This window comes from Bubalus kerabau, chromosome 2, assembly GCF_029407905.1.
Source record: "Bubalus kerabau isolate K-KA32 ecotype Philippines breed swamp buffalo chromosome 2, PCC_UOA_SB_1v2, whole genome shotgun sequence".
Lineage (NCBI taxonomy): Eukaryota > Metazoa > Chordata > Mammalia > Artiodactyla > Bovidae > Bubalus > Bubalus kerabau.
Window position 1 is genome coordinate 104,674,284 of NC_073625.1, and position 26,121 is coordinate 104,700,404.

General features: G+C 44.2%; 2 protein-coding genes across 11 annotated transcripts in view; one reads left to right on the plus strand and one right to left on the minus strand.

Annotated features, from left to right (window-relative positions):
- Window positions 1-17,851, plus strand: part of SIDT1 (SID1 transmembrane family member 1) — a 102,581-nt gene extending 84,730 nt beyond the window's left edge. For 3 of the 4 annotated variants that reach the window (XM_055568203.1, XM_055568204.1, XM_055568205.1), the window contains 9 exons: window positions 2,638-2,774; window positions 3,406-3,514; window positions 6,687-6,701; window positions 7,770-7,846; window positions 9,776-9,822; window positions 14,815-14,920; window positions 15,011-15,121; window positions 16,325-16,438; window positions 17,789-17,851. In XM_055568203.1, coding sequence (XP_055424178.1) covers window positions 2,638-2,774; window positions 3,406-3,514; window positions 6,687-6,701; window positions 7,770-7,846; window positions 9,776-9,822; window positions 14,815-14,920; window positions 15,011-15,121; window positions 16,325-16,438; window positions 17,789-17,851 — 779 coding nt within the window. The remainder of the gene's footprint in view (window positions 1-2,637; window positions 2,775-3,405; window positions 3,515-6,686; window positions 6,702-7,769; window positions 7,847-9,775; window positions 9,823-14,814; window positions 14,921-15,010; window positions 15,122-16,324; window positions 16,439-17,788) is intronic. The other variant, XM_055568202.1, reaches the window with a different exon arrangement.
- USF3 (upstream transcription factor family member 3) overlaps window positions 5,065-26,121 on the minus strand; it is a 78,284-nt gene continuing 57,227 nt past the window's right edge. The window contains exons 1-7 of one of the 7 annotated variants that reach the window (XR_008710348.1): window positions 21,998-22,190; window positions 21,669-21,803; window positions 20,932-20,985; window positions 19,372-19,538; window positions 15,005-15,114; window positions 9,559-9,659; window positions 5,285-8,050 (exon numbers count right to left, since the gene is read on the minus strand). Coding sequence is in view for 1 of the 7 variants with exons in the window: in XM_055568201.1 (XP_055424176.1) it covers window positions 9,643-9,659 (17 nt within the window). In the remaining 6 variants the exon portion in view is untranslated. The other 6 variants (XR_008710349.1, XR_008710350.1, XR_008710351.1 and 3 more) reach the window with 6 other exon arrangements.

The window sequence follows — 26,121 nt, forward strand, 5'->3', positions numbered from 1 at the left end:
AAATGGAGCTGAGATATTTGAGTTGGCATCTTCATGCTGTTAGAATGGAGCAGGAATAGCTGATGCTGGAAGAAGGCAATTAACAATGTCCTCCACACTTGAGGATGTGAATTTTGCAGTCATTTTGTGTTTGTGCTCTAGCCTCCAGCTGTTAACACCACAGATACTCTGTTATATTTTAACTTTTTAAAATTAGAAGACGTTTTTAATAGAGGAAATCTATAGAGAACAATACCATTCACCACTCAGAAGGAACAAATGCCAACCCTTTAAAATATCTGCCTTAATCTACTTTGTTAAAGAAATACAACATTGTGTAAAGTTGAGGTCCTATTTTGAACTGCTTTCCAAACTTGTCCACTCTCTCCTTCCTCAGAAGCAACAACTATGATCAATTTTATATTATCCTTCTAGTTTGTTTTTGTAATTTTTCTTCATTTGAATAGTTCTTCATTTTAATTTGAATAACAAATTAATACTAATTTATCACACTGTGTTCTACATCCTTTTTTCATTCAACAAAGTTTTCAAGAATTATTGGTAATGAATCAAGGATATCCAGTTCATTCATTTTTGAAGACTGTCACTATGTAATAAAAATATACTACATTTATCAGTTTCTCTGTTGTACAGCACTTCAAGGTTGCCAATATTTTGCTCAGTTCACTTCAGTTCAGTTCAGTTCAGTTGCCCAGTTGTGTCTGACTCTTTGGGACCCCATGGACTGCAGCACGCCAGGCCTCCCTGTCCATCACCAACTCCCAAAGTTTACTCAATCTCATGCCCATTGAGTTGGTGATGCCATCCAACCATCTCATCCTCTGCCGGGCCTTCTCCTCCCACCTTCAATCTTTCCAAGCATCAGGGTCTTTTCAAATGAGTCAGCTCTTCGCACCAGGTGGCCAAAGTATAGGAGTTTCAGCTTCAACATCAGTCCTTCCAATGAACACTCAGGATTGATTTCCTTTGGTATGGACTGGTTGGATCTCCTTGCAGTCCAAGAGATTCTCAAGAGTCTTCTCCAACACCACAGTTCAAAAGCCTCAATTCTTTGGTGCTCAGCCTTCTTTATAGTCCAACTTTCACATCCATACATGACTACTGGAAAAACCATAGCCTTGACTAGACGGACCTTTGTTGGCAAAGTAATGTCTCTGCTTTTGAATATGCTATCTAGGTTGGTCATAACTTTTATTCCAAGGAGCAAGCATCTTTTAATTTCATGGCTGCAGTCACCATCTGCAATGATTTTGGAGCCCAAGAAAATAAAGTCAGCCACTGTTTCCACTGTTTCTCCATCTTTTTGCCATGAAGTGATGGGACCGGATGCCATGATCTTTGTTTTCTGAATGTTGAGTTTTAAGCCAACTTTTTCACTCTCCTCTTTAACTTTCATCAAGAGGCTCTTTAGTTCTTCTACACTTTCTGCCATAAGGGTGGTGTCATCTGCATTTCTGAAGTTATTGATATTTCTCCTGGCAATCTTGGTTCCAACTTGTGCTTTATCCAGCCCAGCGTTTCTCATGATGTGCTCTGCATATAAGTTAAAGAAGCAGGGTGACAATATACAGCCTTGATGTACTCCTTTTCTTATTTGGAACCAGTCTGTTGGTCCATGTCCAGTTCTAACTGTTGCTTCCTGACCTGCATACAGATTTCTCAAGAGGAAGGTCAGGTACAGACAATTTTGCAATGAATATCTTCATATATATGTCTTTGTGAACATGTGAGAAAGGTTCCCTGGAACACCTAGAATTAGAATTTGGGGATCACCTGCTTTATGCATCTTCCATTTTACCAAAAAAAGCACCAAGTTTCTCCTCAGAGTATTAGTTTGCACTCCTGCTAGCTGAGTGAGAGTTCCCACTTCCCCCATATCACTAATTTGTGTTATTGTTATTTACAGTTTGCCACATTTTTGAGTAACATGGGACGTTACATTGTTGTTTTAATTTGCAGTCCCCTAACCATCCTGGGGCTTCCCTGGTGGCTCAGATGGTAAAGAATCTGCCTGCAATGCAGGAGACGTGGGTTTGATCCCTGGGTGGGGAAGATCTGCTGGAGAAGGAAATGGCAACCACTCCAATATTCTTGCCTGGGAAATCTATAGACAGAGGAGGGTGGTAGGCTACAGTCTATGGGGTCACAAAAAAGCTGGATGTGACTTAGCAACTAAACAACCACAACCCTCATACAGCTAAGCCATGTGTAATTTCTAGGTGTCTCCTGTCCCTAGGCTAGAAAGCTGTGTACATGGGCAGTAATCAGTGTGGTTATGTTTCAGGACACTGAGAAGGACCTCCTGCATCCAACTGGGACTCTATTGTCACACTATCCTGTCACTGTTAGGGGTTCTTTTATTGTTGCACAGGGGAGTTTATACACATTCACCCCTGCGAGTCAGTTATTCATCATATCATCCGATACTTCTTTTCTGTGAGCTAGGAGCCCCCCTCTTGGAGGGGGTGAGAAGTGGAGTATGTAGGGCTTGCCTCGAATGTGTCTGGGGAGGCTAGTACCCTGGAGGTCAGCACACGGGCTGGGGGCAGCAAATACTCCAAGGCCGGGAGGGCAGGGTTCTCTGAAGATCTGTCTGCCGCCTACTGGATCCTGACTGAGGTCTCGGCTCCTCCGCAGACACTTCCTTCATGTACATGATCGCCGGCCTCTGCATGCTGAAGCTCTACCAGACCCGCCACCCGGACATCAACGCCAGCGCCTATGCCGCCTATGCCTCCTTTGCCCTGGTCATCACACTCACCGTCCTCGGAGTGGTGTGTCCCTCCCCACGGCCAGCAGCCCTCTTGGGAGGCTTTTTAATGTTTGGGTTTTTTTTTGGACCTCAGGTGTACAGGTTTAATTAACCATAATCCTTGGCCCATGACACACTCCCATCATTGGCCCATTCATGGCATTTTAGTTATTTAGCTAGAATTTTTGATAATGTAACAGATCCCTGTATAACTGATCCTGGGCAGTGTTAATATAGAGCCGGGACCAGACTCAGGTGAAACGGGAATAGACACACATAGGCCCTAATGGGACAGAGACTGACCTGAACGAACAGAAGCCACTTCCCCAACACATGTGGACAAGTGTCAGTTGCCTTCTGTTCTTTGGCGAGCATCAGCCTCCAACTGTAGACTGCCTGCCTCTTCGACTGCTGTTCAGCTGCCTCACCCACTGCTGCCCTTTTCCATTTCTTTCTTTTTCATGCTGCCAGGTAGCCATTCTTCCTCCTTCTCTGACTGTAGTAAGATCCCTGAGAGCTCAGAGGACAGAGAAATCCAAAACATACACACGGCTCGGTTTTTGACAACGTATGCATGCACAAGAGATGGAACAACTTTAATGAGTTCTTTGGGGAAAAGAATAGATGATGGTAACTTCCATCTTTACTTCCAGGTGTTTGGGAAGAATGACGTGTGGTTCTGGGTCGTCTTCTCTGCAATCCATATTCTGGCTTCTCTGGCCCTCAGCACCCAGATCTACTACATGGGTCGTTTCAAGATAGGTGAGTCACCTGTTCCCCTATACTAAACATGCCATTTAATGCCCCCCCAGGAAAAAATTGTCCTGCTTATCCTAAATGGGAGTGTTACTGGTCACCATGAACACATGCTCTGAATTGTGTTTATTAGCATATATTTTCTCTAAGAGCTTCCTCTCCTGTATAAAATTTCAGCAACTTATTATCACTAGTTCTGTTTTCAACTGAGAAACTAAGCTAGCTCAGAGCTGAGGAATCCTTCCAACTCCAAGTCTCAAAAGCTTTACAATTCACCATGCGTTTGCATAACAGTATGATCGTCACACCGCTAATTCCACCAAAAAGAGTATTTCTCAGTCTGTAGTATTTAAAAAGAATATTTCTCTAACCATCCTAAGTGGCTATCAAGAATTTATATATGCTTTTCAAATTCTGGGACTGGAACTTTCAGAGACCAACTTGCCAATCTCAGAGGAAGGATACCTGCCTAATGTTCTCTGACATTGTGAATAGATCATGTTAGAATGCCTAGGGTCCTGTGGAAATCAGCTTCTGAGCTACTGTTGGTCATTCAGCATACATGGGAGCAAGTCATATTAGAGAATCTAAATCTCACCCATCATTTTAAGGTCTGGGAAGTCAGACCCAAAGATTCATTTGTATATTTCAAGAAAAACCAACATATATAAACATAGAGGCTCATCCCTAATATTTCCAGAGCCAAGGCAAGATTGTAAATAAAAGCCTATACACCATACATATGAAAATGTTTATGTTATAAAGAAAACTAAAAACACTGTTATATACAGGGAAGAAAGAAAGCAGACCAACAACTGATAAATACACCTTTATTACAACCTAAAAGGTACAAGCTCAAATTTAAAATTCTCAAGTGCACGGGAGAATACCCTAGAACACAGAACAGAACACAGCTGTACAGGAGAGCTGGTCTCCAGCCCCTGCCACTCTTTTCTTCCCACTGCTGGCTCTGTCCTGCACCTTAAGGGGTCTCACAGGTATGCATATGGACACACTGTCCAACATCCAACTGGCCATTCCTTGCCTCTAGAAGTGCATACTGCCCTCAGGAAAATAAACCAGGGGAAAAGTTTATGCAGGTTCTGAGAGCAAACTCAAGGCCATTAGGGCAGGGAATTCTTGGGTCCAGGAATTCAGAATGTGGCCTGGGAGGAGCAATCCCCTTGCTCTGCAGAGTCCTCACTCACTGGGGAATGAGGGCCTTTCAAATATGGCACCCCTGTTGCCCACATCTAAGAGCAATTCTATATAACAATTGGCTTTAAAACTGTCGTGTCTGACTCTTCGCGACCCCATGGACTGTAGCCTGCCAGGCTTCTCTGTCCATGGGGATTCTCCAGACAAGAATACTGGAGTGAATTGCCATGCCCTCCTCCAGGGGATCTTCCCAACTCAGGGATTGAACCCAGTCTCCCGCATTGCAGGCAGATTCTTTACCATCTGGGTAAAGAATTCTTTACCATCTGAGCCACCAGAGAAGCCCAGCTTTAAGATTAGACAACAAAATAAAACAATCTATCATTTTAGCAATTTAATTTTCCCTTTCGGCATGCTCAGTAGATTAACACTTGGTGTTAACGTAGCCAGGGTGCCTCCAACTCCTCCAGTGGAAGCGTCATGAGCTAGTCGTGTAGGACATCTGGTCCAGCTCTCTGTTCATGTCCCATCCTCCATACTCAGAAGTGGATGAAACTGTACAAACTAAACTTTCAAAAGGAAAATAATTTAAGCACTATTTTTCTGGGTTTTCCAAGTTGGAAAAATAAAACTGAATATAGATACATGTAATGGTCATGACCATTAATAGATAGAGGGGCTTTTAATATATTTATATCACCTTTGCCCCATACCTTTCTAAAAAGGAGGAATTTAATGTAGTCTATTATAACCATGAAATAGTTTGTTAGGGTCCCAACAGGAAAAAGATGCCATGCCCAAAGACAAATGATTTATTCACAAAGGGATTCTCCATAGGATAGGAGTGGGGTAGAGAAGAATGAAAGTAACCTGGGGTTAGGAGCAGAGAAGCTTACTATCCACAAGCCCAAAAAGACATGGAGAACGTGGTTACCAAGATGTGGAAGGAGGGCATCATGGACAGCAAGTCAGCAGGAAAGGATCAATGTCCTTTGGTTGACAGGCAGCCTCACAGGGCGGGCACCAGGCAGATGGTACTCTGAGCTGACTGTCCTTTCTCTGTCCCTGCAGTCTCCTGCTGGGGCCTCTCACTGTCCAAACCCAACAGAATTAAGGGGACCCACTGCATGGTCCCTATCGTCAGCCTCACCAGGCATGGTAGGGACAGAGACATGGCAGATGGGTCTGGAGAAGCAAAGGGAAGATAGTCCTCACATAGCTTATCTGAAGATTTTAAATTCCTGTGCCTAGGGAGTCTTCCCCCAAGTGGTTACAGATTTACCGGAGTCAAAAGGAAAATTCGGTACTTCATTTGACAACTGCATCTACATTTAGTCCAGAGGCAGGAAGTTGGGTTAGTGGAGAGTGGTCAGACAACTGCCTTTGCTTTCTCAAATCACAGACTCCTTTCCCTGTGGCCCTCAAGCCTCACCTGAAAATAAATGTGGACACAGGAACAGTGGCAGCAAGAAGGCAGAGCATCGCATAGTGTTGTTAGTCAGTTAGTCATGTCCACGTTTTGCAACCCCATGGACTATAGCCCACCAGGCTCCTCTGTCCATTAGATGTCCCAGGCAAGAATACTGGAGTGGATTGCCATTCCTTTCTCCCAGAGATCTTCCTGACCCAGGGATCAAAACCGGGTGTCCTGCATTACAGGCAGATTCTTTACCATCTGAGCCACCGGGGAAACCCAGACAGAAAACTACAGAGCTACGTGTCCAAATCACTATTGTCCCTTGCCTCCCCAAAAGGACCACAGAGAGGGGAAGGGTTATAAGCTGCAGGGGGTGCACAAAAGGACACAGGGAGAGAAAAGTCTGACTCATGCTCTGAACGTGTGAGACAGGCAGAAGCAGTCTGTGTTCTTTATGAGAAAACATTTCTTTTGTAATCAGAAAACAGAATTAAAGTCATCCATTTCTAGAGGAAAATAAAACAATCAGTAGTTTACCTGTTTGGCTTCCTTCTTACAAATCTTTTTTTGTTTTTCTCATTTCTCTGCTTCCCACTGATTCAGATGTGTCTGACACAGGTAATGTTCAGCTGTCCTTCCCGGGGTTTTCTAGCTTGTTTTCTTAACAAAACAACCTGCCTGGCTGACCTGCCAAGTCTGCTTTCTGAACATGCCTTCCAAATTGGGCAGGATTTGGTGGGAAGGGGGTGCAGAGAGAGACTCAGAGACAGGTATGCACCCCAACCAGCCCACCTCCTCTGGGCTAGTGCATGCACATCCCCCTACCCCACCACCATGCCCCCAGACTGTAGCTAGTCCAGCTGCTTCAGCTGAACCCAGGGTTGGCCTTAAAGAGTAGCAGCAGCCACAACAGACCTGGGGTCCACCTTCACCGAAATGTTCACTTCAGGCAGACTCCAGCCTTGCCTGTGACGTCTACATGCAGATGACTCACAGGACGGCCCCACCTGGGGCTCTGGTCCTGTTTATATAACAATTGTGACATGCACACTCACTGTGTTTCATACCATCCTTTTGAAGGATTGCAGTAAAAAAAAAAAAAGCTCCCCCCCTCTCTCTCCCATCTATGTTCCTTTGACTATTGTTTTAATCCACATTCAGCCTTTCTGGACATGCTCAATAGTCCCCAGTATCCCCTGGTTTAATTTTTACTGACTTTTAACCACACTGAGAAATACAAATTTGAATTTTCACAAGCTACGATTTCCCATGGTCTAGAGAGAGCAGATGTTTTAAGGTGACTTTTGAGAGGCCCCATCACATCTCTGCTGTAAAGAAAACAGCACCAGAGTAAACCATCAACAGAGGGAACCTTAGCCACAGGAGACCGTAGGCGGGTTGGCCAGCTGCCCGAGTGATCTGTGAGTGCTTGTCTCGTGTCCATCTTGCTTGCCTTTCTGTGGGATGTCGCACGGATAAGGCACACCTGCCATGGAATCCCTGGTGGCCGTGGGGGTGGTGGTGCATTTCTTAAAGCAAGTATTTATTACTGACCTATTAGGTGCAAAGCATGGCTTTTATGAGGTGAGGACATCTTCATCCTGGCCACAAAAGCTCGGGCCACAGTGGAGTGTTCTGTATTACCAGTGACTAAGCCTTCTCACCATGCGATTGTGTCATCTGCAGATTGGGGAATTTTCCGGCGGGCCGCTGTGGTGTTCTACACGGACTGCATCCAGCAGCGCACCCGGCCTCTGTATATGGTACGTGCATGTCCCTGTGTCCCTTGGCCCTCTCCCAGACAACAGGGCGGCGGGCAGTCACTCAAGGCTCCCCAGACCAAGGGGGCCAGATGGCCTAGGGTGGCTGAAGTCCAGTTAGTGAGGGAAGAGGCATCTTGCTTCCTTTTCTTCTCACTCTTAAAAGACAAGATGGAATGGTGCCCTTTTTACATAAAAATTGCTAATCTATCAAGAAAAAAAAATATAAAACTGTCAAACAGTGATGATTGCTAGGGAGGGAGGGTCAAGACAGTGTCCCTATAAAAGCATCATCCAAAGAAGTATGATTATTTCATTTGTGAATAGAAGGCAGTATTAATGACGACACCTGGGCCGTCCCAGGCCATCTGGGTCATATGGTCATTCCAATCACTTTCATCAGGAACTTATACTTTCTGGAGTTTTCATTTGTTTGCTTTTTGTGTACTGTTTGATTCTGACAGTGAGTAGGAATGCTTTTTTCAAATTTATAGTTATTGGTTCTGGGTAAAAATACACTGTTAAATATTCTGCCTTATAGTTTTCAATACATTACCTGCTACTACAGTGAGCAGAGGGATCAGGGTGCTGGTCTCAGCTGCCCTGGCTCGCTGGCCAGGGACCCCAGAGAACTTGCATCCCTCCTCTAAGCCACTGCCCCAGCCTTTACCCAGGCCTGTGGTCAGAGCCCGTGATCCCCTTTGGGCCTGGCACATAGGTGTTCACTGAATTCCTGCTGATAGTTTATAATCAGAAGGATTTTTATATAAAGAATATACAAAATTATAAACTCAAGTGTATTACTATAAATTTTTTAAAATGATGTATCATGAACTTGTGATGTGATTACCACATCATCTGGATCCATATTCTGAAGTACTATGATCTTCTCACACACTAGTATATATATATTGCTCAGACAATCAGAGAAAGTATTTGCATAAAATTCACCAAAAAATTCTTCTTCACTCAAGTTCATGATACATCATTTTAAAAAATTTATAGTAATACACTTGAGTTTATAATATACATAGTGAAGTGAAAGTCTCTCAGTCATGTCTGACTCTTTGCAACCCCATAGACTATACAGTCCATGGAATTCTCCAGGCCAGAATACTAGAGTGGGTAGCCTTTCCCTTCTCCAGGGAATCTTCCCAACCAGGGATCAAACCCAGGTCTCCCACATAGCTGGCAGATTCTTTACCAGCTGAGCCACAAAGGAAGCCCAAGAAAACTGGAGTGGATAGTCTGTTCCTTCTCCAGCGGATCTTCCCGACCCAGGAATTGAACTGGGGTCTCCTGCATTGCAGGCGGATTCTTTACCAACTGGGCTATGAGGGCAGCCCTATAATATACACAAGATTGGAACAAAAACCAAACGGGGCAAAGTGTGAATGATAACGACAATCATGAATTATATTATGAGCTCTTGGTCAATTTTAGGTGCTAACAGCTTCTCACGGTGATGTCAATTGTATCAGTCTCTAAAATGTATTTCTACGTCTCCAGTCAATAACATATTCAAAATGTGTGTCTAGAAACCAGGAGACTGGGAGTTGCGGGACCTCCTTGGAGCCAGAGTAATGAAACAAATCCCAGTTGTGTCTCAAGAGCTGCCTTAGGTCCCACCAGTCACCACAACCCAGGGAAAGAATCGCAGGTGCCCAGCTCCTTTAAAAACAGGAAGGAAACAGCAAGACTTCTGCTTTACTTACCAGGCTTTCATTTACAGGGAGGAGGTCATGTCTGCTTGCAGTCAGAGGCGTTGCCATTTAGTCCTTCAGAGGATTAGTGTTCATTCATAGGCACAGCTCTCCTATATCGATAGAAAAACCGTTTCAGTAAAGCAGTTTTCTCATAATTGATGCTCCCCGTATGGTAAGAAGTAGTGCACGCAGCCTTTCACTCACTGGTTTCTCTCCTCCTTTCCAGGACAGGATGGTATTACTCATCGTGGGGAACCTGGTTAACTGGTCCTTGTAAGTAGTCTTAGGAAAACATGTCTTTCTCTTTACTAATTTCTCTGTAACACTGTGGCTTAGCTTTCCTTGGCTGTCATTTTTACAAAGAAATCTGAAATTAAGGAGAATGTGGGACTGTGCTTGTTCTAGAGACTTGAAAGAAAGCTATTTGTCGTCCTGCAAAAAATGCGCTTGTGTACTAGCAGTGGTCTACCTTAAAGCAATGAGTCCCACACGTCGATGCCCGGCACTCATTTGTTCAACAAGACAAACATCAAATTTGCGATATTTATGTAGATAAATTAGATTAGCTATATATGCATATGCATACATACACACATATTTATAAAGAGAGAGATTAACTATGCCAGCAGTCAAAAATGCAACCATTTTAAACTCTTTTTTTAGAGCTTTCCATAATGCTACCCAGTAGGCATCTCTTTCTTACTAGGGGGAGTGGGGTGGTGTGTGTGTGTAAGTCTCTTTCCTGTCTCTTTCTTTCCCTCCAGGTCTCAGTCTTCCTACTCTGCATGTATCATTCTTCTGCCTTTTCTTTTCCTTCATTATTACCTTGGCTTTGTTTCCTCCTGTATGCATGCTGTTGCTTCACTTGTGTCCAACTCTTTGCAACTTATGGACTATGTAGCCTGCCAGGCTCCTCTGTCCATGGGATTCTCCAGGCAGGAATACTGTAGTGGGCTGCCATGCCCTCCTCCAGGGGATCTTCCCAACCCAGGGATCAAATCCGTGTCTCTCACGTCTTTACCAGGCAGGTTCTTGACCACTAGAGTCACCTGGGAAGCCCCTTTGTTTCCTCAAATGACCTACCTCAAAGTAGAACAGTGCAGCGAAAGTACGTTTATGCTAGCTATATTTTATGTATCTAGTGTTTGCAATTTATTCTTAAAAATGTGAAAACCAGAATCAAGGAACCCAGAAAACCCAGAATCAGTTCATGAGAATTTGAATCTTATTTAGGGGCCATGTGCATCCAAAATAAACTTCCCACAATGTTGCTGCCCCAGGGGTTACCTTGGGGAAGGTCCATACCTGTGAAGGACTGTGCTTCACTGAGGGACACATCGAGATGGGTGATTCTTGGCCATGATCACCTGTGATGTTCGCTTGGCCACCCTTTTAGTGAAGACCCTACAGTCCTGGTGATTTTGTAAGACGGTGGAGGGTGCTGGTAGGAGATATGATAATGAAAAACCGATGACAATGTCCACAGGGTCAGAATCACCTGGCCTGTCCCTGCCTCTTGTAGAACTAAAATCAAACCAGGTCTGCTCACAAGACAAGGTGGATGGCCTTTCTCTTCTTAGCAGGAGCTCTGTGGGACACCAGCGCCTGCAGGGTGCGGGGAAATGAGGCACAACGACACACTAGTACTGTGACTGCCCAGCAGGGGGCGGTACCGCCTCACTAAGGTTCTCCATCCTCAGTTTCCCATGGATATTACAAAGGTCATGGAATGACTGAACATAAGCAATGGCACTCCACTCCAGTACTCTTGCCTGGAAAATCCCATGGACGGAGGAGCCTAGAAGGCTGCAGTCTATGGGGTCGCTGAGGGTCGGACACGACTGAGCGACTTCACTTTCACTTTTCACTTTCATGCATTGGAGAAGGAAATGGCAACCCACTCCAGTGTTCTTGCCTGGAGAATCCCAGGGATGGGGGAGTCTGATGGGTTGCCGTCTATGGGGTCGCACAGAGTCAGACACGACTGAAGTGACTTAGCAGCAGCAACCTTGAGTCAGTCTCATATAGTCCTTGAAGAACAACAGTGGTGTGTATGTGTATTCATATAGGGAGAGATGTATGTATACATCGAGAGAGACAGAATGAGAAAATAAAACAAATGTGGCAAAATGCTAATAACTGATGAATCTGTGTGAAAAGTATACAAGAGTTTAGAGTATACTGAAGATTTCAAATTGTGAGAAGAGGAAATTTCCTATATTATATAGGACAAAGTCAGTTGAAATAAAAATTGAACAAAAACATTTCTTTGAATCATGTTTAATTTCCTTTATTATATTTTATAGTTCTTAGCATATAAATGTTTTACCTCTTTTGTCAGGTTTATTCCTAAATATTTTATATATTTATTTAGGTGTGAGTTTAAAAGGTATTTTTTTTAAACAATCAATGGAAAGCTATCCCATGCTGTTGGATTGGGAGTATTTATGTTGTTAAAGTGGTCATACTACCGAAGGCAACCTACAGATTTAATATAATCTCTTTCAAGTTACCATGATATTTTTCACAGAACTAGAACAAACAATCCTCAAATTAAATGGAACCATAAAAGACCCAGAATTGCCAAAATGATTCTGAAGAAAAAGAAGAAAGCAAGAGGCATAACCCTCCAAGACTTTAGACAATACTACAAAACTACAGCAATTAAAACAGCATGATATTGGCACAAAACAGACATACAAATCAATGGAACAGAATAGACAGCCAAGAAATAAACTCACGTATCTATAGTCAATTAATCTTCCACAAATGAGGCAAGAATATACAATGGGAAAAAGTCTCTTCAATAAGCGGTGTTCGGAAAATTGTACCGCCACCTATAAATCAGTCAAGTTAGTACACACCCTTACACCATACAAAAAAATAAACTCAAAATAGATTAAAGGTTTAAACACAACATATGACTTGATAAAACTCTTAGAAGAGATTATAGGCAAAACATTCTCTGATATAAACCATACCAATGGTTTCTTAGGTCAGTCTCCCAAGGCAATAGAAACGAAAATAAAGACAAACAAATGGAGCCTAATCAGACTTACAAGATTTTGCACAGCAAAGGAAACCATAACAAAACCACCAATGGAATGGGAGAAAATATTTGCAAACAATGAGACCAACAAGGGTTTAATTTCCAAAATATACAACCAGCTTATACAACTCAATAATAAAAAACAAACGAACAACCCAACTGAAAAATGGGCAGAAGACCTAAATAGAATTTTCTCCAAAGAAGACATATTGATGGCTAGTAGACACATGAAAAGATGCTCCACATCACTAATTGTTAGAGAAATGCAAATCAAACTACAATGAGGTACCACCTCACACTGGTCAGAATGACCATCATTAAAAAGTCTACAGACAGCAAATGCTAAAGAGGGTATGGAGAAAAGGAAACCCTCCTACACTGTTGGTGGGAATGTAAGTTGGTGCACCCACTCTGGAAAACAGTACGGAGGTTCCTCAGAAAACTGAAAATAGAATTACCATATGATCCAGTAATCCCACCCCTGGGCATATATCTGGAGAAAACTATAATTCAAAAAGAAATGGGCACCTATACAGTCACAAAAGCACTACTCACAATAGCCAAGACGTAGAAACAATATAAATGTTCATTGGCAGAGAAATGGATAAAGAAGATGTGGTACATACATACAATGGAATACTACTCATCCATTGAAAAATGAAATAACGCCGTCTGCAGCAACATGGATGCATCCAGTGGAATCCATGTATGTAATGCAATCAGTGTATAACTGAGTCACTTTGCTGTACAGCAGAAGCTAGCGCAACATTGTAAATCAACTATACTTCAATAAAAAGTATATTTTAAAAAATGAACAAAAACTGTTAGTAACAGTTTTACACTTTAAATACTTAGGAATAAACTTGAGAGATATGTAGGATCTTTCTGCAAAACATTTAACTGCCTCATTAGGAGATATAGACAAAAACTTAGCTAAATGAAGAAAGATACCATGCCCTGGGTGAGAAGATTAACTATTGTAAAGATATCAATTCTCAAGGTAATGTGCAAATTTAGAAACTGGAACTAAGTTAATAGGGTTTTATTCAGAAATTTATTTACCTAGTTAGACAAAATTTTCAAAGGTCTCTGCAAAGGATTAACAGAAGAAAGCAAGCACAGAGGTGTATAGCAACAGCCCCACACTATCCGACAGAACTTTCTGGAATAAAGCTTAGTTTATTAGCCACTTGTGGTTATTGAGCACTTGAAATGGAGTCTGACTGAGAAAATTCACTTTCAATTATTTAAATAGCCACACGTGGTTACCATATTGGATAGTACAAGCTAGCCTAACCTACGTTGGGAAGTCCCTGGTAGCTCAGTTGGTAAAGAATCTGCTTGCAGTACAGGAGACCCTGGTTCAATCCCTGGGTCAGGAAGATCCCCTGGAGAAGGAAATGGCAACCCACTCCAACACACTTGCCTGGAAAATCCCATGAACAGAGGAGCCTGGCGAGCTACAGTCCATGGGGTCACAAGAGTCGGACACAACTTGGCGACTAAACCACATCTGACAACCTATGTTAGATAATCTATAAAACAATAATAACATGGTGAGGCACTGATTCAAAATTATAAATTATGAATCAGAATGAAGAGGCCAGAAATCCAACTATATATCATACATGTGCATAGTGTGTATTAAAAACAAGCTTTCAAAATCACAAGATAAGCAAGAGCTATATAATAAATATTTCTGTTATCTCCTGCATTGCAGGCATTCTTTACCAGCTGAACCACCAGGGAAGCCCCACATGATAAAGATCTCTGTTATAACTGAGTAGTAATTTGGAACAAAATTAAGGCCAAACCCCAACCAAATAAACTTCAGTATTTAGACAGCTAGCTAAAAATTGGTAATATGTGTCAAACCAATTATTGAGACAATTCTATGTCTAGTCATAATCATCTTAAATGCAAAAAGAAAAAAGCAGGATATGTCTAAAGGCATTCATTGTTGCCGTTTTTTATAATAGTGAACAACTGAAGGACGAAGAGAAAACTCATTTCAGCCAGAGAGTACTGTTTAGGTACATCCACAGATAGGAACTTTATAATCATTAAAATGAATGTTCTAAAAGAGATTTAATAAATTGAAAGTTAAAAGATTTTTTTAATTCCCCTCCCACCAGAAATGGGGGTGGGGGCTGGAAGGGTGGGTAATACCAAAAATCCAGCTTCCTGGCTACACAACAATTCCTCTGTGCGCTCAGCGCCCTCTTTGGACTCATCTACCGACCCAGGGACTTCGCTTCCTACATGCTGGGCATCTTCATCTGCAACCTGCTGCTCTACCTGGCCTTTTACATCATCATGAAGGTAAGAGTGGCTGCTGGCTGGGCGCTGCGGGCCCTCCTCAGGTGACCGGGTGATGCATGCAGCCTGGCGGCATTTGCTTCTCACCCACAGCTGCGCAGCTCCGAGAAGATCCTCCTGATCCCGCTTTTCTGCATTGTCGCCACCGCTGTAGTGTGGGCTGCCGCCCTGTATTTTTTCTTCCAGAATCTCAGCAGCTGGGAGGTAAGAGAACAGTGTTTGTCTCCTGGACAATGTGCTCTCTCCATCTGGCTTTTCTGACCTTCCTACCTCCCTCTCTTCACGGGCTTATTGCTGTTTATCTGTTTTATATTCTCTAATGTGAACGCTTTTTTAAAAGGGGTTGGTTTTATATAAATATCCACACATAAATACTCAATAAATGCCATGTCATTATTACCGGGGTGGCGCTTCTTAAACACGAAGCCCTATCCCCACTGCCAATGTGATCTTCACTGTGTGTTGTATTATGATTGCGATCCTGTTCCCAATGGATGCTTAATATGTACAGGACGCCTGATTAGTGTATCGTCGCCACCTTATCATAGTCATCATCCATAAACAGATACCCAGGTGCAGGTGTATAAAAATCCATTTCACAGATAGGAAAGCTGAGGCCTAGGAAACTGGTGATGTATGTGAGGCATAGAACAGGGAGGAAGTCTTAGCTCCCCATCACCATAACCACCGCAATCAATGTCAGAACATTTTTATCACCCCAGGAAAAATCCTACATCCATTAGCAGTCCATCCCCATTTCTCCCTAACCCCTTGGCCTGAGGCAACCACTAGTCTTTTGTCTCTGTAGATCCACCTATCCTGGACATTTCACATAAATGGAATCATACGCAGTCAGAGTCTGCCTTCTCTGTGTAACGTTTCCTAGGTCCACCCTTGTACAGATCACATTATATCAGTACATCATGTGTTTTTATTGCTGAATAATGGCTCAGACAGTAAAGATTCTGCCTGCAATGTAGGAGACCAGGGTTCAATCCCTGGGTCGAGAAAATCCCCTGGAGAAGGGAATGGCTACCCACTCCAGTATTCTTGCTTGGAGAATTCCATGGACAGAGGAACCTGGTGAGCTATAGTCCATGGGGCTGCAAATAGTCAGACACCACTGACTGAGTAGCACTTTCACTTTTCATTCCATTATATGAACATGCCTCATTTTAGCAGATGTTCAGTGGATGAATATTTGGGTGGTTTCCACTTTTTGGCTTTTATGAACGCTGCTGCTATGAACATCTGTGGACACATTTTTGTGTGGACGTATGTTTTCTTGGAAGCTAATAATGTAGTGACCCAGGCATCTAGTAGCGAATGTAGGTTTCTGGATACTCCGTCCTCTACGGAGTTGAACTGTGGGACTACTCCCCCACATCCTGCCTCACCTCCTTCCAGGGAACGCCAGCTGAGTCCAGGGAGAAGAACCGAGAGTGCATCCTGCTAGATTTCTTTGACGACCATGACATCTGGCACTTCCTCTCTGCTACTGCCCTGTTTTTCTCATTCTTGGTGAGTTTATAAAAACTTTGCTTCTCTCTTTACATCTTGTATTCTTTTTTTTTTCTTCCCCCCTTACTTACATCCTATTTTTAATTTCCAAGTCTTTATTATGATTCAATGTACAGATTATCTTTTTTTTAAACATTGTACCCTCTAGTTAGATCTTCATTTTGTTCTTTTACTCTTCAATACTTTAAGACACAGTGATAAAATAATTTTCCTTCAGTTGCACGATGCTTGGACTGCACTGATGATTGGAACTCACATGCCCAGCTCCCCCAGGAAGCGCTTTTGGTGGCACTCGCTACCATCTCAGCCACACTAGGTTATTCCTTCTTGTGTCATACTCACATTCCTCCCTCTCCTCCAGTCTCACTACATACCTTATTAATACAAACATTTTCCAAATTCCTGGAGTGGCCTAGGATAGCAGCCAGGCCTTTCGCTGCCTTTCTAACCAGTCTCTTCCAAATCTCTCCTGCAGTCCCTTCGTTTTTTGCCCACACACCTTCCCTGAAGCTGTGCATATTATAACAACCCAGGATGACAACTCCCAGCATACTTCCATCTCAATTTTGACTTTTCCAAAATAAAAGTATATGGTGCCTGCACACAAGTTCTTTTAACAAGTAATAGGGGCCCCCTGGGTTCACGCTGACCCCTTTCTTTAGTCTCAGCCAAGGAACCTCAAGAGTGGAGCGGGGCTGCCTCCTAGTGGCCAGTTTGGGAAGTTTAACCAGTCTGTAGAAACATTCTTCCTTAAGGCTTTCTTTAATCGTCACATTCTCTGGGGAGACAGAGATAATAAAAGTGGAGCTAAGAGTTCCCTCTACATCACAGAGAGAGTGATGGTAGAGGGAACTATAAATGGAGGGTAGGGGAACAATTCTTATAACAATATTCTATTGCAACAAAGTTTTATTCCTTTTAGGTCCCCACTCAAATGTCCCCTTCTAAGTGGTAATGATGCCCCCAGCCACCCCCCAAAATTTTACCTCATCCCATCCCATACTCCCTATATTCCCTCCACAGTTTAATTTTTATCCTTAGTACATACTGCTATCTAACATAGTAGCCTCTGTTCATGCATTTGCTTCATGTCTGAAGCCCTCTCTCAAATGTAAGCTCCATCAGGGTAGACGTCTATCTTTTATCCTAAGCTGTATCCCTAGCATCTACAATAGCACTTAATAGACCCTTGATATATACTTGAATAAATGAATTGCGGAATTACAAGTGTCTATTAAAAGCACAGCGCTGCAGAAGACATGAAAACAATTAAGTACACTTGTGAGTCAGAAAACAGGGACTTATCGCAACTGTGCATTCCTCTCATTTTTTTTGCCCATCTTGTTTCAGGTTTTGTTAACCCTAGATGATGACCTAGATTTGGTTCGGAGAGACCAGATTCCTGTCTTCTAAGCCTCCAGCATGGAGAGCTGGGGAGAGAGAGCCACTGATCTTGGTGCTGTTTCATGAAAAATACAGGGACTGCAGCAAAGTCACCACTGCCAAATGCTCCACTCGCCCATTGATGGGTGAGCTCTGTACACATTCCCACAGGGAGGAGAGGCGCTAAGAGGGACCCAAACCTGCAAGAAAAGGAGGCAGAAGAGAAGTTGCAGCTGTAGACAGAGATGAGCCCTCCAGAGTCAGAAACACCCACCATCCCCTTTTGTTGCAACTCTGAACTAGATGTGCGCAAGCTGCATTGAAGTCAACCACCTTGGGACTCTTCCTACCCTCACCTGAGACTCACCAGCCATGGCAGAACCATGCTACACTCTGCCCTCCACCTGCCTCCCTGCCCAGAGGCCAGCAGCCCAGATTCCTGCCCAGAAACTCCAGGCTGTGCACCTCTGTAACATCCGCTGCTCTAGATATCCCCAAACACCAGCCTCCTTCTCGAAGGTCCTGGGATTATGTGATTCCCTGAAGTCTGGTAGAGGGGTGGCTCCAAGGCCCTGCCCAACCGGGATAGATGTTCTGTAGCACCAGCTGGTCACCTCCACCGCAGGAATGCTGTACGCTTCCCTCAGGCCCCCAGCAGCATTAGGAAGACTCCAGGTTGGGCTCCAGGTTGTCACACACCCTTGGCGGGTAACTGTCTCTGGGACCAAGGCGTGGGTGCTTCCCTGTTCCCTGTGTCTTCATCCCTCCGTTGTGTGTTGACCCCATGACTCAGGCTCTACCTTCTTGGGAAGGCCCTGTTTCTCCACAGATCAGCTCCAAGGTGGACGGGGAAATGGGAAATTCTTCCACCATCGGGAGGAACAAGAGGAATGCCCGACAGCACTAGGAGACTGGTGACATCAGCATCAGGCCAGCGGGCCTCGCACAAAAGACTTGGGTTCCTGGAGCAGATTTAGCAAAGGCAAAAGTACCTTCAATTCAAATAGCTCCATCCTGTGCCCACATCACCCTTGGGGAAGACATAAGTGTTCTCATCAGGGTCACTGCTCTCAGGCTCCTGTGCCACTGACCATGACCCTCCTCTGCTGCTTCATGCAGATCAGGGCTCCAGACTTTCCCCCCGAGGTTCTCTGGAGGCCAGTCTCAGAATGAGCGCATCTCCCTCCTCCTCTCCAGTTGCAGAGAGCTCAGCCAGTTTGGGGTTGTCTCTTGGATTCACATTCTCTCCCCAGGACAGTGTTGAAAAGCTCAGCAGCCCCCACCCTCACTCACACTGGTGGCTGCTCTGCCCCCAGAAAGTCCCATTTTGACCAAACTCCCCTGTTACCTGGCCTAGGATGCCATAATAACTTGTACATGCAAACACATGCACACAGGTATGTCTGCCTGTGAAGCCGAAGTTACTTTCTCACCTCTGCTTTCCCGATCTTTCATTAGAGAAATGGATCAGCCACCCTTTTTAAAATATATTATTCTTTCTCTAACATAATGTTCAAAACACATTTTGGAAGTTTAAATAGCAAACTTACCCTAATTTTAAGAACACAGAGATGCTTTCAATGAAGTATTGTGACCTTTTTTTCTAAAATGCTCCCAAATTTGTAATTGGTCTTCTGTTATTCTTTATTTCTTAAAAATTGTTGGCTTCCATAGGCCACATGTGGCTTCCCAGATGGTGCTAGTGGCAAAGAACCACCTGCAGGAGACATAAGAGACATGGGTTCGATCCCTGGGTCTGGAAGATCCCTTAGAGGAGGGCATGGCAACCCACACCAGTTCTCTTGCCTGGAAAATCCCATGCACAGAGGAACCTGGCATGCTGTAGTCCATGGGGTTGCAGACTTGGACACGACTGAATGACTGAACTGAACTCAACACATAGGCCATATGAAGGCCACCTAGTAAATGGTTCTATTAATCTAACATCTAAAACAAATTTCAAACCTGTTTAACTTTGCTGAGTTGACCTAGTTCTTTTATTTTTAATGCACTAAAGGATTTCGTATCCAAAAAAGGTGGGGGCAGGATGTGAACAACAAAGTTTGTTCAAGCATCCCTGTGGCCTGAGTGAATAAATGGTAGGACACTTAACCTGTTCGGTAGCTTGTCTGGGAAATATGTCCATGGAAATGGAGAGGGGGCCCTGTAGAAATGGATGGATTATGCTGCTGTATTCTTCAGCATTGTTTTCTGACAGTGTCTGCCGAGTGCTATAAACTCACATATTGTGGTTCAGTTTTGTTCTCTGCAGCAGGGCTGAAAACCCATACCAAGCCTGCTCCTATAAATATCAATTCTAAATGTATTTGTTGTTAGCTCTTTCTATTGTGGTGATTTGTGCAGTGGTAGGAAGATACAAGAAAGGTGTTTGACTGTGTCGGTTGGGTTGATAGGAACTCAGGGTGGAGGGGGTGGCCAGAGTTATTCATAGTGGTCCCTCGTCCACGCTTAGCACAGGCCTGTGCAAATTCTGTGCTCGTGGACTTCTCTCTTTACATGAGGGGAAGGCAACTCTGAGTTCAACAGGAGGGTGACGGGAGACAGCCAGCCCGTGAGGAGGATCTTGGCAGAGGCACAGGGTAGCGAGAGCGGTTCACTTGGAGGGCAGAGACGTGGCAGCCAGAGGAGCAAAACGGCACATAAGAAATGGCCTCTTCACACCCCTGATGAAGGCTGGAGGCGGCCCCAGCTGTTAGCACTGGGCGGTAGAGGGATCAGCCTGGTTTTATTTTAGCCGCAGGAGTAGCCAGTGGAAAACCAGAGTCTATCTGGGGAAGGGACTTTCCATGGCTGAGATGGAGTCAGCACCTGGGGCAACGACAGTGGCAGCTGCTGCTTCTGTGGCTCCAGGCAGCCCCCAGAATGATCTGTGGGGTCACAAATGTATGTGTCAGGGGAACAGTAATACCCAAATGTTTCTCCTCCTAGGAGACTGTCTAAAACTTGGGGAAAGGGGGAAAACAAAGATAAACATTCTTCATAGGACCTGTTGTGTCTCGGAAAAAGTCTTGAGTCAGACTGTAGTCCAGATATGTTCACCTGCTTGCTGTGTGACCTTGTGCAAAGTACTGGAACTCTCTGGTCCTCACCTGCCATATCTACCTGCCACTCCATGGAGCTGTGCAGAGCAGGAGGAGCAGTGCCTGCAAAGAGAAGATCCTCACATGCACCTCTCGAATCCTGCAGGGTGGCAGGTTCCCCTGCTTGGATGGCATCTCTCACCCATGCGGGCCCTTCATTGAAACCAGCTGTGCTCAGTCCTAGGAGGCCCTGAAGGGGCTGGGAGGCCTCTCCACCTCCAGAGGAACTGTCCAGAGTTAACAAACATCTCCCTCCCTTCCTTGTCCTTTTAAAGTTGCATTTCACTGTCGCCGGCCCTTAAGACTGCAACACAGATGAAAAATCCCTACCAAAGCTAGGGCCAAGTGGAAAGTCTGGCTGTGCACAAAGTCACACCTCATTACCGACAGCTCTGCCCTGGGAATCTCAGAGAAAACCTAGACTTTCTCCTCTCCCCAGCCGTTACTGCTACCACGGTCCAGGGGATGCCCTGTGCAAACGTTTCCCCTGACGCTCCCCACCCTTATCCGTAGAGAAAGCCGGGATGTTCAGCCTGCAGGTGACAAAACTGGTCCCAGAGGAGGCCTGGGAGCATCTCCTGGTGAAACTAACGAAGATCATTAGGAGTAAAGATAGAATTGGTATCTGCCCGAAGTAAAGTAAAGCCCTTGTTTACCATAATTTTGCCCAGCTTATAGTCTTTTTTTTTTTTTTTTTTTGGCTTTTAATGCTCTTTGGTGGTGTTACGGAACCAGGTCCATTTTACCTGATGTACAGCAACCAAAACGCCAAAACGCTGAGGTTCGCAGCAAAGACAGGGTTTATACACATGGCAGCCATGCAAGTAGACGGCAGAACAAACTTCAGATCCTCCTCCGCAAAGGCACGGGGCGGGGTATATCTGGGATGAGGAATAAAGAAGCCCGAAGCATGGTGGGCTGGGGCGCAGGGAGTGTGGCGAGATGGGGATAGGTGATGGGGAAAAGCTGTGTCGACATCTTTCCTGCAGGCGTGACTAGGCTACGGGCCTCTGCACATCCCAAAGGGCACAGGTAGACACCCGCGCATGCCCAGTTGGAGGGTCGGGGGTCCCACCTCGTTTCAACCAGTTCAGCTGAGCTAGATGCCACTGACTCCAGGTTCCCGGAAAACATCTCAGGCAAGCAGGTTACTTATTGTCAGGGCCACGTGCAGCTTGGAGGACGCGGGAGTCTTAAAACAACCTTGATTAGGGAATGCAGGGGAAATGGATTTGACTAATTACCAACAGTTTCAGTGGGAACAAGATATATTTGTGTGGCTAAGTTCAAATGTCTCCTCCATATTAAGGCACCATCATCAATAAGGTTAATCACCTGCTAAATCTTAGGCTTTAACACACATGAATTCAAATAAGCTTGGTTAGGGTGGTGGATCAGCCTTTGCCAATTAGTTTCTAAAAGGCAGTAGTAAGGGGACTCTTCCCTCTTTCTAAGTATCTGTAGATTAGAAGTTTTCATGATTTCCCCTGAACTAAAAATTTTAACTCCTACCTCTTTTTCATTGCCTTGAAGTCCCTGTCATCTAAGGCTTATCCATTTCACTGGAGATGAAAAATAGCTAACCACTTCAATAGCTTTGAAGCCATATCACATTACAGCTATGCTAATGTCTGGGTGTCCCATTTCTTATCCCAGCATTATAGTTATGACTCAGAAGACAAGAAATTTAAACACTGCAATATTTTCAAGTCAGAACATACAATCCCATTGTGGCTGGTTCCTGGGCCCCTAATTTCCTCTGACTCTTTACATTCTTTGTGAATTAGAGCTTTTAAATCTTTTGAAGAGAAGATTATCTAAATTAACTCAGAAGCCCTCCCCGTTAGGGTGCTCTAATGTTGCCACCACAGAGAAAAAAAGTTGATTTGTGTTTCATGATTTTTATTGTGTTCCTTATCTGGGCCTTTCACAAAGCTCAGTACCCGGATCTAGGCAGGCCTCTTCAAGGAACAGAACAAATTCAGGCCTGAGGTTCACCCTGTTTCTCCCTCAGTGTGGGATACCTTGTCAAGTCACTTGCTTTTTAGGGCATCCATTTCCCCTTAATCTTCTTCTCACCACTTCTCTGTTCACTTATGTAGAATCAGAAACACTGCTTCAGTCAAAAGTCAATCAAGAAATATCTGGGCCAAGCACCGGGAGGAACCAAGCACAGCAATGAACTAAACAGTTTCTTCCATCGTGGGTCTATGTTCCAAAAGAGGGGATACGCATGAAACAAATAGGTCATTATAAGCAGGCAAAGAGCTCCAAGAAGAGAATGGCCTAATGCAGACCCAAAGAGAGTCCAAATATTTATCAGCAATATTTATGCCCAGATGTGTAGCCCCTAAACTACTGATACAACTCTCAAAACCAAATTCCTAGAAAAAGATACCTGATAGGTTTCCAGGAGGACCTCTGCAGGGAGGTGTAGGTTCTCGCCATCTGTGGCTGCCAATTCTACCACACAACCAAGCAGAAAAATAGAATAATCGGAGGCACTCTGCTCAGTGTCAGAGAGAAGGTGCTATGAATAGCTCCCAGGAACGTACTACTTTGAAGACATTAGCTTATTGCTAATATTGTGTCAACTATGTCAGAATTTCAAATTGACTTTCAAGTGCTAGAACCATGTAATAACTAGGTGTATGAAGAATTAAGGAGAAGGAAAGCTGAGATGAGGCAAGAATAAGCAAACGTAAACCTGAGAGACCAAATTGAGATTCCATCAAAGGTCTGGTTGAAGCAGAAGGGTTTTCTGGGAAGCTTCTAGTCAAGGCTATGGTTTTTCCAGTGGTCATGTATGGATGTGAAAGTTGGACTGTGAAGAAAGCTGAGTGCCAAAGAATTGACGCTTTTGAACTGGGGTGTTGGAGAAGACTCTTGAGAGTCCCTTGGACTGCAAGGAGATCCAACCAGTCCATCCTAAAGGAGATCAGTCCTGGGTGTTCATTGGAAGGACTGATGCTAAAGCTGAAACTCCAATACTTTGGCCAACTCATGTGAAGAGTTGACTCATTGGAAAAGCCCCTGATGCTGGAAGGGCTTGGGGGCAGGAGAAGGGGACTACAGAGGATGAGATGGCTGGATGGCATCACTGACTCGATGGATGTGAGTTTGAGTGAACTCCAGGAGTTGGTGATGGACAGGGAGGCCTGGCGTGCTGTGATTCATGGGGTCGCGAGGAGTCGGACACGACTGAGCGACTGAAATGAACTGAACTGAACTGAAAAGGGAAGGGACCAATGAGATTTCAGCCTGACCCATCCCTAAGAAACTGGCATTAAACAAAAGGGTAAATTGAGACTGGATTGGGACACAGAGGGGAAGATAGCTGGTTTTTTGAGTAACAAAGTTTAAGAGTAAACCAGAGGGAAAGAAAGCCGTTTACCTTCCAGAGAAGCACCTGGCAGTGGTGTTGGTGGCACACACGATGGGAAGAGCCTAGGGAATGCTGTTTCAGTGAGAACTCTGGAAAGATGGTCAGAGAAGGGGACTGAGCCAAAGCACGATGGATGCACTTTTGATGTGGTCCAGTTGTGAGTTTGTTTTCAGGAAGACTGAAAGCAAAATGAAAGAGACCTTTAGGCTCCTCTGAGCTGAGGCTGCCGAGCTGGGCAGTACTTGAAAACATCAATTTGGACTCACAGGAAGGTTACACTGTTGGGCTCTCACAACCTGCCTGTCATACCCAGAGGAAGAGAAAAGTGAGTCCTCTCCAGTGAAAGGGGAGAAATCAGAAAAATAAGACAAATACTTTGAACCAACAACCTCAGTTTTTCATAAGAAAAACAAAAGTCACAGTTTTAATCCCAGCAGAGGACAGAGACATAAAAAGAGAGAAGATTGAGGTGGGGATCATTTTAATTCATCCTTGAAGAAACAAAAACAGCTCCATCTCCCTAATTCTTAGGAATTGCGAAAACCCCTCCCTGCTGGAGGACAAGCATGGGACTGAGGTCTGAGGTTTGCCCTTTTAGTGGGATCTTGCTATCGGAAACTATTGCCCTCAATTTTCATCTCCAACCTCTACAAGATTAACATTGGCAGAAGTGAAGTGAAGTCGCTCAGTCGTGTCCAACTCTTTGCAACCCCATGGACAGTAGCCTACCAGGCTCTGCCGTCCATGGGATTTTCCAGGCAAGTATACTGGAGTGGGCTGCCATTTCCTTCTCCAGGGGATCTTCCCAACCCAGGGATCGAACCCGGGTCTCCTGCATTGCAGATAGACGCTTTACCGTCTGAGCCACCAGGGAAGCCCGGTGGCAGAACTGATTATTGAAACAGCAAACGTGTCATTGGCATTGTGCCAAGGGTTTATATACATTCTATACATTGATCCTGAAACACTTACCACCACTAACCCCGTGAAGTTTGCATTATTACTATTATCCCCATTTCTCAGATGGATAAAACTGAAACACAGAAAGAAGTGGTTTATATAACAAGAATAGAGACAGGCAAGATAAATTGTAGCTTTTATTTGTGTCTGTATATGCAAAACACAGCCAGGAATTGTATAACCCCCGAACATATTAACAAAAGGAGAAAGTTTTTCTGAAATTTAGATGTTTGTTATATAAACCTGAGTGACACTGAACGCATTGTGCTTTAGGAAAGCCAAACAAGATAAAACTGCAGCTTTGAATCATTTGGGCTCCCTAAACTGGACTCTCGCTTCAGTTTCTAAGCTTGTACAGTTAAGAACCAAAGCTCTTCTTATACATTCACTGACTACATTTGGCAAAGCCCTGAAGACCCAAAGATTTTCATTTTAAATTAAAGTATACATAGCCTAAAGTATACAGCCTAAGCTGTCAGGTCTCTACTGGGAGCCTGTTGGTTCAGAAACAAAATTAAGAGTGAAGGGAAATCACAAGAATACAGTGGTCTTTTTAACTTCCTAAAACACATTCAAAAACTCTAAATACTGTGAAGAGTCAAAAAGTCTTTCAAAGTTGCCTCTGAAACTGGTCTATGCTGGTCCAGTAGACCAGGCAGAATCTACAACTGCCATCAACAAAGACTGCTGAACTGTCTTTGCTCCTGGCGACTGGGAGTGGTGGTGGTGTTCAGTAGGTCAGTCGTGTCCAACTCTTTGCGACCCCATGAACTGTAGCATGCCAGGGTTCCCTGTCCTTCACGAACTCCCGGAATTTGCTCAAACTCATGTCCATTGAGTCAGCAGAGCCAACC